General features: G+C 47.9%; 1 protein-coding gene across 1 annotated transcript; it reads left to right on the top strand.

Moving 5' to 3' along the window:
* Positions 1 to 9665: 9665 nt before the first annotated feature.
* On the top strand, positions 9666 to 14588 carry LOC135825397 (arf-GAP with dual PH domain-containing protein 1-like; the record flags this gene model as incomplete). Its single annotated transcript, XM_065338137.1, is given in 5 exon segments — positions 9666 to 10279; positions 12301 to 12440; positions 13295 to 13386; positions 13929 to 14014; positions 14473 to 14588. Coding segments are annotated over 5 exon segments (531 nt in total), but the record flags the coding sequence as incomplete, so codon positions are not given.
* Positions 14589 to 15179: the final 591 nt, after the last annotated feature.

Genomic DNA, 15179 nt, shown 5'->3' with positions numbered 1-15179 from the left:
CGTCCCTCTTGATATTTGTACTTTGTACTGTTGAGGCAACGAACTGCAATTTAAAAAAACCCAAACCAAACCAAAGGTACAGGTGTAGTTATCATTATTATGACGACTTTATTTACTCCCAAAGCTGCAAAATTAATGAATGCTTGAAAGGACGCAAGAAGTACAGCACCGATATATCCATGGGGCCCAACGGTGAAGCACCTATCAAAGAAAAGACGTGAACACTTTGCACGTGTTTTAATATTATTAGAGAGGTTAAGATGCACGTTATATCCGACGTGACGCGAAAGTTCAGCTCGCGTTATTTGCTCGCACGTCGAAAAATCAACGCGAGCGACCTGCTGCTCACGTCGAAATTTGGAGTTTTACGCCAAATTTGACGTGAAATTGCGCTTCACGTCGGAAATAACGTGCATCTTAACCTCTCTATTAGTGAAGAAGAGGTTGGTGCGACTTCGGCGATAGTAGGGGAAGAGTGTGTTGCTCCCTACATGGGAGCTCGCGGTTTTCCTGCCGACTTGAATTCTCATTTGACTGACTCACGACTGCTATCCAGAGCACACGAGAAGTCCATCGAACCGTCCACACTTTATAATGAGTGTTTATTTTTGTATTGTTTTTACAGGACTGGGAGAACTTCACAATCATGTCAAAGGATCAGTCGGGCAAGTGAACTGTCTGAAAAGAGAAAATGGGTTTGGCATTTTTTTCTTTTCTTTCAAGCAGTTCACTTCCCCGATTGATCCTTTGAAATTATTATTGTGATCAGCTCGTATGCGTTGCCACCATCCAACAAGCTTGGCTGGTCTTCGCTTAGGCGAAATGGAATTAGGAACGAGCGTGCTCAACGAGGTGCGTATTTGTATCATTTATTTAAAGGATTCCCCAGAGGCCGTTTAGGCCTATCGAGGGGGTCTCCATTCTGCACAGTCAGGATGGGAATATGAGAATACTAAGTGAGCAGAGACTGAGGAGAAATAACACGACGAATAGGACAACTGGGAGTGAGCAAATCAATGAGGAAACAAGGATTATCAGTTATACGCGTTCAGCTGCAGAGTAGGCAACAGAGGTTATGAAGAGAGTCCTAAAACATAGTAAAGAAAGGACCAAGGAACTACAGGTTCCGCTATGACGTCCACTAACACCACTGGTTACTTGACCATCACCTCACACGATAACATTGCACAAAATATTTGACCGATGTTACCATAATAACTTAAAAACTTGCAAGTTACGAAGGCGCAAGGAGTGCGCACCCAAGGCGTGTTAGACCTGAGAGACAGTTAGTTGTAGAACGTCAGTACCGTCGGTCAGTTCTGTGCAGTGTGATCGCATCAGTTGATTGTCAAGTAACTGGTGGTGTTAGTGGACATTATAGCGTAACTTGTAGCTCCTTGATCCTTTTCTTTACTACACTAAAATGAATCATTAGCAATCCAGCCCTAACACAGTCACTAGTAAGCCGTGTGAAATCCGACATCAGGTGCATTTTGGCGCCCTGGGCCGGCAAGATCCTTGACGTAGTGCGGACACTGCATGCCGTATACGTGCACAAATGCGTAATCGGAACTGGTCCAGGTACCAGGTGCCAGATTTGCACTCTCGGTCGGATTTCACCTTCCGCGCAACGGTGTACATGACCGTATATCTCCATGCACAAAATACAGTGAGATATTCAAGTAGTAATGTTGTCTATCGTACGAGTCGCATAGCCAAACTAGTAATACAATCTGTTTGGTGTTTCCCAATTACGCGGACCGACGCAATGGAGAAAGGCTCCAGCCCAGCGTCCAGCGATTCCACTAACCTACTCGTGGACCCCATAAATATAAAGGGAGCGACCTCAGCACCGGTGGAAGAGACATGCAACGTCGAGCCATTGAGTCCCGAGTGCAGAATACAGAGGGCCAACTCTGACGGGGCGAGTGAGGGGTGCACAGCAGCGTTGAACAGCGGTGACCTTATGGCATTCGGTACTGACTCTGGCGAGATGAGTGTGGCATGCACAGCCGTGGCATTCAGTACTGACTCTGGCGAGATGAGTGTGGCATGCAAAGCCGTGTCTAAAAGTGTTGGCGCCATTGCATCCCGTAGCGACTCCGGTGCATTGAGTACTGGATACAAAACCATGTCTAAGACTATTGACGACATAGCATCATGCGCTGACTCTACATCTGGCGTATCGAGTGCGGATAACTGACTATGGAATGCGGGCGCCATGGGAGTCGCCGCCAACCTTCCGGGACTCAGGGCATTTTCTCCCATGTCGATGACCGATTCCCTATACAATTCATACGCGAGTACGGACCAACGTAATGAGAGTAGCAAACACATTCAAGGAAGCACCGACTCCACATTGGTGATCGCGCATCCCACTAAAGATCATCCCATCGAACTGAAAACTGAACTCACCCAGGCAAGCAGTCACCCATCCGACGGGTATACGTCCACCGCTCCATCGATCGACCCCAGACTAGTGTCGCTGAAGGCAGGACAGTTTAGAATAAGAGCCACCGTCTTACCAGAGTGGATATACCCCAGAAGGCGCTGGAGCTATATGTACTTGTACCTGCCCGGCCTGCCGCGTCCTATCTCTCCATACCGCAGCCGCACATACACTGTTTAGACTAAACTATTCAGCTATCACGGTGTGCACAGCACCATGCAATGCCAGTAAAAACAAAACTTGGTACTATTGGTGACGACCTACCAAACGTCATTTTTACCCTGATTCACCTGATTGGCGCCTTCCCCAAACACAGTCGTGACCTGCTCCTCGTCACTGGAGCTTTTCCCCACAGCAGGTGCACTCTGACCCTCGGCTGCAGTGGGTTGGTCAACGTCACTCCGCGCCACCCTTACCAATGCCCTGATTCGAGAAACTTTTCAAAACGCGAGTGATGACATTCGTTCGCCCAAAGGCAATGGCATCTCCCCGCACCCAGAATTATACTTTATAGCATTATCCTACACAAGCACATGCCCACGTACGCACAGGCATCTACGTACCTTGGCTTGCGATCACAGACACGCGCTTACCCACTTGCATTATAACCATGCGCATACCACATCGGCACATCGCCCCTACTCTCCTTTGTCTTGTTGTCCAGTGTCATTTCAGTTGTCCTCTTCCCCTGATTATTAGTAGGGCTGTGTTTGCTAGTAAAAAAATAAATAATAAATAAAAATATGTAAATAGGCGTCGAGGCGACAATAGTTTTAGAATTGCGATCAACAGAACGAGCTGAACCGACATTTCACAAAGGCTTTTATTGTATTCAAAAAACGAGTGGATACAAAGGCAGTGAAGAACATGGAAGAAAGAAAAAATGTGATATGGAGAAAATGATGAACAAAAAATCGTACTTCGAACTAGTTTTCGCACAACACTCCTCAGGAAGCTACGTTGTACTTATGAAAAACAATCCAGAAAGATACTAATAAAGAGAAATGGAGTGAGAAGAAACAACACCTATGAAAATGATAATCCTAGCACTAAGGTAATAACAGGAAAAACTGCGAAAGCACTTAACGAACTTGTAAACACTACTAGTATACTGTGACACAAGATATGACACCATGGCCAACCAGGGCCAAACAGACAGAACAAGCTGCTACTAGAACAATTTCAAACGAATAATGCTGTCCTTCTGGACACACAGATTAGGCTTATGAATACGTTGACAAACAGCTAAAATGGAGCCCTGGGGCACTCCGGATGTCACAGACTCGGGGTCAGATAAGGTTCCATTTACTGTGACGCACTGATTTCGGTCCAAGAGGTAGCTAGTTATCCAGGCGAGTAGGGAGCCGGAGACACCATGGGCACGGAGTTTGGCGATCAGGCCCTTGTGCCACACGGTGTCGAAGGCCTTGGAGAGGTCGAAGAAACAGATGCAGGAGACCTGCCGCTGGTCTTTTAGGGAGCAGAGGTCTTGGATTATGCGGGACAATTGCAGGGATGTGTTGTCCTTACGACGGAAGCCAGATTGTGCGGGGTGAAGAAGAGGGGAGATATGGTCGTACAAGCGGTCGTACACTATTCTCTCTAGCAGTTTGGAGACGCAGGACAGGAGGGAGATTGGTCGGTAATTAGACGGGTTGTTCTTGTCGCCTTTATTTTTGTACACTGGAATGACAGTGGCTGACTTCCATCGTGACGGGAATGTGCCGGAGGAGAGGGAAAGGTTAAAAAGAATGGAGAGTGGGCGGGCAATTGAGTAGCTCAGTTTCCTGAGGATCTCATTGGTGATCCTATCAGCTCCGGAGGATTTGTTCAGAGGCAGTCTTGCAATATACTTGTGAACAGTCGATGAGGTGATGATCAGGGAGTGCAATGTAGTTGCTGGTGGAGGTAGGGAGGAAATAGTGGGAATAGGAGCATCGGGGTCAACCTGTAAGCCAGCACTGACGAAGTGGCGGTTCAATAAGTTACCAATGGATGCGGGAGAGGTGCTTGTTCGACCATTGGGGCCCACCATCTTCGAAGGTATGACCCGGGCGCTGGTAGGATTTCGCAGTTGACGAATGAGCACAGGGAGGGATGGGAGGCGAGGGTTTGTGGGAGATATCGTGGCACGGAGGTTGCGGACGTAGCAGCGATGGCAGAATCTGGAAAGGCATTTTACATAGTTACGTTGGTGTTTGTATTTGTTGAAATTTGTAGGGGATGGGTATTTCCGGTAGATGCTGTAGAGATCGCTCTTGACTTTAATAGCTGCTTTCAGTGATGGAGTCATCCAGGGGCAGGGTTTGTGGCGTGATTTCCGACGAGGAGGTGAGGATCTTCCTATATATAGGTCCAAGGCACCTTCAAGGATGTCAGTGAATGCGGAGACAGCCGTGTCGATGCAGTGGGAGGGAAGGACCTGAGACAAGGGTACATCTGCGAGAAAAACATTCATGGCATTCCACAGGTTATCCGTGGCACTCAGGACATTGTATTTTTGTGTAGATGGTGGGCTACGGCAAGTGCTGGCTGCTGTGGGGGAAGACTTTGAGGAGGAGAACTCAGCCAGCAGGACGGCATGGTCTGATGCGCCAAGAGGAGCCAGGTGTTGAATGTGGTTGAGTTGGTTAGGGATGTTGCTCGCGATATGGTCTAGAAAGCTGCCAAGTCCATTCGAGCGGAGGTGGGTGGGAAAGGCTACCGATTGGGTCAAATTATAGCATGAGAAGAGGTTGTCAAGACTCAGACCCTGTGCATCCGTTTGGTCAGTTGAGCACCAGCCGGAACACCTACAGTTGAAGTCGCCTGATATCACAAGGGCTTCGGGCTTCCGTTGAGTTGATTGCAGGGCTATTTGGAGGCGGTCGAGAAAAGTCGAGAAGTCATCCGTCGACGGGGAAGGAGCACGGTAGATACAGGCTACTGTTAGGTGAGTTGTTGGCAGGAGACAAGCTTATGTTCAGCGAGTGTAAGCCGAAGTGCTAGCGCTTCCAAGCCCGGTTGCTGAAAATCCGGTAGCTGATCAATGGAAGTACACAGACCTTCACGAACTAAGATTAGAACTCCTCCGTGTGGGTCACGGTTCTGTCTATTTTCTAAAACAGGTCGGTCTCGACGGCTGCATTCATAGTGTGGCACGTGGAAAGCTTGTGTGGGAGTTAGCCAGGTCTCTGTGATGCATACTACGCTGGGTGTGTGATCCTCACAGATTTGAATGAGTTCGCCAGACTTGTTTGCTATGGAGCGAGCATTAAGGACACAGATTGTAAGTCGGTGAGTAGCAGCATGTACAGAATGGGGGAAGAAAGGTGGGGCAAGAGCGTTGAGAGGCGCAGGGGTTGAAGTGGAAGAGGAGGGATAAAGGTTACGCATTGGAAGCTGGCTTCGTCACTTTGGGGCTGTCCGCAAAACGCCACTTGCGTACTGAGTGGCTGATGGCTTCGGGCCAGAAGGCTCTGTCTAGTACACGTTCTTCATGTTCTGCAGCCACAGTGACTCTGGCATACTATGTGCCAAGGCATTTCGACTCCATGACGGAGCAATTTAATACTTCCACGTCCCTCGCTTCGCACCAGTCTCTGATGGAGTGAGCGTTGCAACCGCTGTTGATGCTTCCAACGTAGAGCACAAGTTTGTTGATGGGCACCACCCCTGTCAGGACGCACGGATCAGCAGGTTCCGTGTTAGGTGATTCCTTCACGTACCGAGAGGTTAAGTAGCCCGCAGAGCTTTGGATACGCTGTCCGTGATTTTGTTACGACTCCTTGTCATAGCCCTTGGCAGATTATGCCGGCATAACATTTAGCATGATCTTGGGATTTCGTCAAAATATTATGCTCCGGCATATTATACGGATTCCAACGTGTAAGGCCGGCATAATCTTTCGGTTTAGACAAAAATTATGCTTAGGGCATGGCTGTGTGTGTATGCGTGGTTTCTCAATCCTCTATGTTCAGCGTGAATACATAGTGGAACCCTCGTCCGAACCGAGCATAATTCAGCATATTTGTTGGCATAATTGTGGCATAATCAAAAGCATAATTTGACGATTGGCCGAGCATAGTCCGCCAATGGCTACTGCTAGATGACACAGAATGGTTTGGCGCATGATGCTAATATGCACTCGTGCTGTAGTGTCTCCCGAGTCCCCACAACCTCCACTGGACCCGCATTCCAGAAAGGACATTGAGCCACCATTCTCCAATAGCCGCTAAGCGTGATTCACTTTGCGTCTTGGCCGGTGGCGCATCGCACCCATCTGAGGTGTAGGGTAGCCAGCATCCCATCACCATCATCCCTTGCCTCCAGACCACGTGCCTATCCCATTGGTTTGCTTCATAGCAAGCATCATGCAATCACTATTGCATCGACTTACCACTATTATTGTGTCTTCAGCATATACTACCACTAGACGCCGGTGGTACCCCAGTAATCCTCACATTTGAAGTTAAGTACGAAACCCGGGAAGGGAGCTGTACCTGTACGGACGGCAATAGGCTACTCAGACTACGGCCAAACTCGCGTCTGAACTACATGTACATGTACATGTAACTTGAATTTCCACGGTGATGCAGTCATGTTTCACACAACCGAATTCCGACCCCTGAGCGGTGCGCTCACATCGCAAAGACCCAGCACTGCAGGGGATCGTAGCACTACGAAACAGAGATCGCTAGAATCGGTGCTGCACTTGAGCACGAACATCAGGGGTCGAATTTCAGTTGCCACCGTACCAGTGCTGTATCTTCCCTGCCCCTGGTCTTGTGCAAGGCTCGCTGTGTTCCTCGCCGTCAGAGCAAATAATCAGCATATCGATACGAGTGTCATGCTTTGAACTGATTTTGCAATCGGTTCGAAGCGTCAAAATCTTTTACTCTTCCGTTTTGATCAGCTAGACTTTCCAGGCTGTCCAACCGTCCTGCTTTGAGCTTCCTGCTAGCTTTGGACCAAAGCAGGTTTTGTATTACATCTTAAGTTAATTTTACATGGGAGACAATTGCCTTTGTATAGATTATGCTGTGGGTGTCAGTTGGGAGTGGTGACAGGATTGGACTGACTGACCTTCTTGGGAGCGATGCGGCCAGTCACTCTGGCTCTGACTGAGATCTGCTGGTGACATTCACACCTACAAGGGTCTGCAGCCACTATTACAAAAAGTAGTGGCTGTCACACACACACACACACACACACACATACACCACACACACACACACACGCACACGCACACACACACACACACACACACACACACAGTCCTGGGTTGAAGTTTGTGAAATTTGATACAGATCTTGTACATGTAACTCTAAAAATAAGGTACTGTATCGCGCCTGGTTGGCAGGTGCCGTAATTTCGTTAGGCCTTAGGAAGTTTGGGACTCCCCCACTTCCCAGGCTGCCCATTACGAAGTACGGAAACGTTGTCCCGCCAGATTGCCTGCCGCGACCGCAAGTGCCCTGGAATGAAGAATAGTAGCATTGACATTGTAATCACCTTGACTGCATCCAATCTCCCAAAATGGAGAAAATAAAACCCAAGCGTGATGTGACAGGCCCAAGATTGATACCAGGGAGTTGTGAAAATCCTTTTATGACTCCCTGATTGATACCAGGCTAAGCAGTCGACAGGTACCGATCGTGTCTGCCGGTCGGTACACGACCCTTTCTTTGCGGAAATGACCACGGAAATACGGGTGCAAATCATGTGCCGTGACGAAGTCACTACTACTATAGACTGAGTACTGTTTTGTTCTGTTCCTTAGACTTTAGTTCTGCATTGCACGCAAACAAAACAGCATATCTGACAGACCACAAGTACTGTAACAGTAACAGTACTAGTGTTACTGAGTCAGTAGTTCAAGTGATGTCCCCCACTCGTGTTCACCCCATTGCCTGGGCCCAACTGGCCCAGTAAATACTGAGCCACGACCGGCGACTGCCACCACATTCCCCTTCTCGAAGCGCGCTACATCGTTCCACACTCGGTCACTTGCGCCCCGCGCCCTAGCCCTCCCTGCATAGGCGAGTCTACGTCTACTACTAGTACTACTACTACTAGTACAATCAGTCATGTAGTACTACGGTCTAGACTGCCGAGCGCTAGCGCGCAGTGCTGTTAGATCTACGCGCCCCACCAAACTCAAAACCCAAATAAAACGTGTGAGACTGTGACCGATGAGCAAAGATCAAAGCCAAGGCCGGCGATGCGCCTATCGCCTGGCCTGGAAAGCCGAACACATGAAGAGTGAAGTAGAGTAGGGCTGTGTCCTGCACAGTGTAGACCCAGGTACTCGAAGTCCGTACACTTTTACAGTGTGTGTTTGTCGAGCTGAAACTCACACTAGCAATGATCACTTGCCAGAATCCTGCTCGTGGATGGAAGGTATCTTGTCCAAGTTTGTTCTGAGGCCAGGCTCGATTGAACCAGGCCATCTTTCGATCCGATCTGTTTCTCTGGAGTTCGCTGATTTTTCATATCAAATTTTTGTGTCGCGGAGGGTACTCTAAGTCCGTACTGATCAGAGGTGACTCGAAATACACACATATTTCTGCTAATTGCTAACTTGCAATCCCTCGGTTACGACGAAAGCACCGAAGGGATATGTTTGGCATGTGCCTCCACCAGTATTTCTTGCAAAAGCGTAGTTTGTTGCCGAACTGCAAGCTGTTTTAGTCGGCTCAGAGAAGAAGCAGCTGCGCTGTGAAAACCGCTGGAAAACAGTGGTGGAGATGCCAGGAGTGTCAACCTTTCTGCAAGAATTGGTGGTTCTCTGTAAAGTCTTCTCCTCTGGCCATTGTCAGCTCTAAGCTGGCTCTTGATGATTGAGTGAAGGTCTGTTTGACGCTGTGTCCGTTCGAAATCGGTCTTGGCAAAGTTGATTTTTGCATGAAATGTAACCCAATTTGTATTTCGTATGGGCACTCGAAAACCCACTCGCGTGGTATGGGACTTCTGCTTATCGTAGATCCCTGAAAATTGCTACGCGAGGAGAACATACCACACTGTCCCCTCGATAAAATATTTGAGTCGAATACAATAACAGAACATGAAATTATGGGCGTACGAACTTAGGATACCATGTACGGACTTCGAGCACCTGGGTCTACACGGAAAGGAACGGTGGCTTGCCTTGCTAGCTGTGTTGCGCACGCCCGATCTCTCTGGCCACTGCACTAACTGTGACTTGCACTGCACACGATAATTATGTCATGTGCCACACAGCTGTAGCGTATCCCGTGCCGATTTTGTCCGTTTTATCTCTACTTTTAGCGGCTGCGCCCTGTGCTACGGCATGCTGGCTTTGGATTACTGAGTATGCATTGAAGGCAGTGTCAGTGAGAGTTGATTACGAAGAGGACTTGAACTAAATAATTGAAGAAGAATAGAATGTACATTGTCGCTGTTCCACAATCACTCTTCAAACATTGTTAGCGTTCAGTGTTTCGCACCTGTTCGGAGAGCAGCTAGCAAGGCCGCTGGCGGTCAGAAGTTCTGAACTCTCCGTGTTTTTTTATCTACTAGTACCACTAGCGCACTGGCTCTTCTGCGAAGGACCAGCGACAACTGGATACTGCAGTCGGCGCTTGAAGCGCGCATTTACCCTGTGGCTTGTGTGTCCTTGGCTAGCTGGGATTTGCTGACGAGCGTGAGGCGTAGTATAATAGTGCATTGAGGAGCTGAGAATTTGGCGAGTGCGAGTGCTGTTGTTGCCAATCGGCGTCATCCTCAGAGAAATGAACGGCAGTCGTCGGAACGCCCAGGTTCTCGCTAAGCTGGACGACGTGCTGAAGAAGGCAGGGAACGAGAAATGCGCCGAATGCTTTGTGCCTGGTAAGGATAGCTTTGCGTATGGAACACCTCTGTCTCTCTTGCTTACTCTGCACGTGCGGGGTTTGATTTCATGTTTCAAAGCCAGTGTATTATTGAAAAGGTAGTTTGCGTATTGCAACAAACATGATTGTAAAAAGACGTGTGGGTAAAATTCATGTCAATGCTGTATCGCAAAGTAACGACATTTTCTGTCTCAAAATGTTGTAATTTATATGTTTTGCTGGCGGTGGCATGCCGCTATATCCATGATGCAGGGTTATTTTGGTAAATGGTGCGCAGCAGTAGCGTAACATAAACCCATTGTTATTGAGCACTGAGCCATAGCAACTAATTACTTTGCCAGCCATCTGCTGCAAAACAATTTTTTCGTACCATAAAATAATTGTGTGTGTGCGTGTGTGTGTGTGCGTGTGCGTGTGCGTGTGTGTGTGTGTGTGTGTGTGTGTGTGTGTGTGTATTGGTGCACGTGCACATGTGTGTGCATGTGTTTGTGTCTGTGGTTAAACATGCCGCAGTGTCACGATGCACACCACACCACACATTGCTAGCGATGACAGTTAACCTGTTTTGAAAATATTACTTGAACGTCTGGCCCAGAAATAGAGCCTTCCATTCATGCTCATCGTGTTTTTATGGAAACAAACTTACGTTAATGGTATGCTTTAGGATATGGCTATCACTTCATCATTCTGTAAATCAATCAGTGCAGATGTTTCCATGTGCTGTTCTGCCTGGTGGCATGATACTTTGGCAGGCTCTCTTTCATCATGTACGTCCCCCCCCCCCCCCCCCCCCCCGAACTGAGTATTGAGCGCCTAGGGAGGACCTACAGTACGTCACTTGAGCGCAGAGGGATAACAAACTTGTACCTGAGTGTGTGTTTTCCCTCTACTACATGGAATGTACTCCTGTGGGCAAGTAGCCAATTACTCTTGGTTGTCCGGGGGGGGGGGGGGGGGAACTTCCCAGGTGGCGCAAGGTGTTTGCTAGTCTGGCCCCGTTTATGGCAGAGCTATACAGCTTGACAAACTACTGCTGAATATAAAGCCGTCCCTGTATTTGGAAACACGTGTGCTGATGAGAAAGAGAGAGTAGAGATTATTGTAGGGTTCAAGTTTGTATTTCCGCAAAACTCCTTTTCTCGTGGATTTTAATTCATAGATTCGGAAGCACCTGCGGGTGATTCTTGTGTACTGATGTTACCCACCACCTGTGCACATGTTTATGATTTCGTTAGTACATATAATTTCAAAGGCTTCCGAATTGTGTGCTTTCACAGAGAGAGAGAGAGAGAGAGAGAGAGAGAGAGAGAGAGAGAGAGAGAGAGAGAGAGAGAGAGAGAGAGAGAGAGAGAGAGAGAGAGAGAGAGAGAGAGAGAGAGAGAGAGAGAGAGAGAAAGAGAGAGAGAGAGAGAGAGAGAGAGAGAGAGAGAGGGAGGGAGGGGGAGGGAGGGAGGGAGGGAGGGAGGAGGGAGGGAGGGAGGGAGGGAGGGAGGGAGGGAGGGAGGGAGGGAGGGAGGGAGGGAGGGAGGGAGAGACAGAGAGAGAGAGAGAGACATGGACAGGGTCAGACGTAGAGAGAACTATGCATTTGTACACAGGATGGGTGACATGCACTAGGATAAAGAGCCGACTGATAGCCGAAGCAAAGATAGAGGAGAGCTCAGTTTTGTTGGAGATGTGAAAAATCACTGAAAGAGCATAATGTAATACTTTTCAAGCTGTAGTTTATGCCGGTGGGGGAGAGAAATTTGTGATTGTAGTGCACTGATTAGCACAGAGAAATGAAATCAAGGCCTTCAAAATAAATAAAGCCTAACAGTCCTACATTTGTAATGGAACTGATCTTTACAACTTTCCTTCTGTTCCCTTCTTGTTGTCTGTGCTGTGCACAGAGAAATGATGCCAAGCCCTTGAAAATAAATAAAGCCTAACGGTGGTACATTTGTAATTGAACTGATCATTACAACTTTCCTTTTGTTCCCGTCTTGTTTATCTGTGCTGTATGTATTGTTGTCACAGATCCGGAGTGGGCCTCCACCAACCTGGGTGTATTCCTCTGCATACACTGTAGCGGTGTGCATCGCAGACTAGGCGTACACATCTCTCAGGTCAAGAGCCTCAAGCTGGATGACAAGTCATGGACGCAGGAAATGGTTGATGTGAGTTTATTTTTTATTTTATTTTATTTTTTACGAATGACGTAATCCCTATGATCAGACAGAGAAGGAAAAAACGCACAAAGGAAGAGAAGAACGGGTAATTGCCAACGGTTGTCTGTTGGTGCTGCTAGACTAGCGGCAGTGCTGGTGGGGCATGGTGGACTCCCCCGACCACTGGTCTCGGGCCCTAGCCATACTACACGCACCGAATATGATACTGTAAGAAAGTCCATTTGTGGAATGCCGGAGTGCTGTGCGCTGTGCTGTTCTTCATTGCTGACTAACTTCAATACCAGTGTTGTGAACAGTGCGCTAATGGGGTGATAGTGCTGGAGCAATATGAACAGTGTTTCTGAAATAAGATTTGTCTCTTTCATTGCGGCTCCAATCACACAAAGATGTCATCTATTTCCTTGTCTCCATAAGTTGTCCTTCTCTTCTGTGTCCTCTCCCTTTCTTTTACATTCTGTCTGTCTGATATTCTATCTAGCTGTCTGTCTCTGAGTCTGTGTGTATGTACAGTCAAACTTTGCGTATAACGACACTCGGCGGGGCATCAGAAAAGTATCCATATTCGCAAGTGTCCTTATACCCAAAGTCTCATTATATGTATCACAGTTAGATGGGACTTTGCTCTGGGCATGGAAATTCTGTCGTTAGTCGGTAATTGTCATTATATCCGCAGTCGTTATTAGCGAAGTTGACTGTATGTGTCTGCCTGTCTATCTGTCTGTCTATCTGTCTATCTGTCTGTCTATCTGTCTATCTGTCTGTCTATCTGTCTATCTGTCTGTCTATCTGTCTTTGTGTGCATGTGATTGTATGTCTGTATGTGCGTATGTTTGTGTATGTAGAATCTTGAGACGGTAGGGAACGTAGGAGCCAACGAGCACTGGGCTAAGCATGTACCGTTAGCGTTCAAGCGACCCAGACCGGACGAAAGACCGTAAGTACCCAACGTACACAACAACACACGGGGCTGCCAGAGGGAAATAGAAACCAAACTTTCACCCGGAGTACAATGATGGCTGCAACTTCATGGTCCGAAAAGGAGAGTACATGCAACTGTTTACATTCCAAACATAGAAAATGCACTTGACTTCGGGTACAGCACTGCGATGTGTCGTGCAACTGTTGACGGAGAGGTACCACTGATGCTGTGAATGGGATTTTTCGGTCTCTGACCACTTTGCGGTGGGTCTGATCTACTCACATCCCACTGCTTTAGGAGCTGCATCTTCGCCTTGATTGACCCCTTGACGCTGGTGGTGTTCGTATTGATGCAGCCTTCTCTGATTAACTCTCACGTGAACGCATCAATTAGTGTGTTTGCACGTGTGCACAAGGCTGTGGTGGGTGGGACAATCTACATATGGCTGGTTGAAGGCACATTTGGTATAAGCAAAAGGCGTGATCAGCCTGGATGCCATCCCAATCACATGTGCATGTGTGTTTTGTTGTGGTCTTTTTTTGTTTTGTTTTGTTCAGAGATTCTGTACTTCGCGAGCAGTGGATACGAGCAAAGTACGAGCGCAAAGAATTCCTCTCGGAGAGCCACCCTGCCTATCTTTGCGGTAAGGCTCGTCAAACGTTCCTGATGCAGCATTTCACTGCTCACCTGGAAGACTCCATGACATCATCTTTAGTATGCTGTTATGTCATCATTCTTCTTCTGTCACTGTGGATTATAGTCCATGATGTCATCTATCTTTTTCTGCTTCATACTACTGCATATCCTCAAGTGTTTTGTGTATAACCTGTGCGCTACTCTGTTGTGGTTTTTGCATGTTGTGGAGAAGTCAAACATAGTAGTGAGTACGTGTCTTGTACCCTTGTGTTTTTGTACTGCCCCCCCCCCCCCCCCCACACACACACACACTCATGGCATCAGATCCTACACAAACCATATTCGTGCCTGTGCTTGTGTCTGTTTTCAAACTGGCTACGCTCTCTCTCTCTCTCTCTCTCTCTCTCTCTCTCTCTCTCTCTCTCTCTCTCTCTCTCTCTCTCTCTCTCATCAACGTGTGCACAGGAGCACGGAGCGGGCTGCTGTACAAGAAAGGCAAAGGTCGCAACGAGTGGAAGCCACGTTGGTTTGTCATGAATCAGAAGGAAGGATCGCTATCCTACTTCAAGTCAAGAAGTTCGGTAAGGAGATAGCTCTCTGTCTTGCAGCTGCGCCTAATGGCATGCACAGCTGCTTATCACAATCATCCCAGAGCAATGGTTCTGTCTTCAACCCACAAGGGCTGGACTGTTAGATGTGTTCAGGATAGTCTTCAACACGGGTCAGGGGAATTTGCGTCTCCTTATGTTCAGGCCCTGAGTGCCACTGCACCCGTGTCTTTGTCTAGATCACTGTTGGTTACTGTAAACCGTTAACTTATTGCAATGGTCTAATTTCTGCGGAATTCGCGACCGCGTGGAAATCGCGAAATTTAGACAGCGCGAAAAGGAGCTCCATGAAAGGTTTAGCAAGAATGCCACAGTAGCACATTCTGCAATCGCAAAATTAAAACCTCGCAAACCTGTCCGGATTCTGAAAACGCGAACTAAAAACGCCGCAATAATTTCACGCTTTACAGTACACCACTCTCTGATCATATCCCTATAACCAATCTCTTAGCTCCTAAATTTAGGACCACCTGTCCAAGAAGACCGCTGAAACCAGGACCGAGGGCTGCTATTTCCAGTCAAATGACCCTGGATACGGAGACCACCTGGTGACAGAGACCACAT

The sequence above is a fragment of the Sycon ciliatum genome, chromosome 9, assembly GCF_964019385.1.
Source record: "Sycon ciliatum chromosome 9, ocSycCili1.1, whole genome shotgun sequence".
Classification (NCBI taxonomy): domain Eukaryota; kingdom Metazoa; phylum Porifera; class Calcarea; order Leucosolenida; family Sycettidae; genus Sycon; species Sycon ciliatum.
The sequence above is the reverse complement of the archived record's forward strand: the minus strand, read 5'-3'. Positions and strand labels throughout refer to the sequence as shown.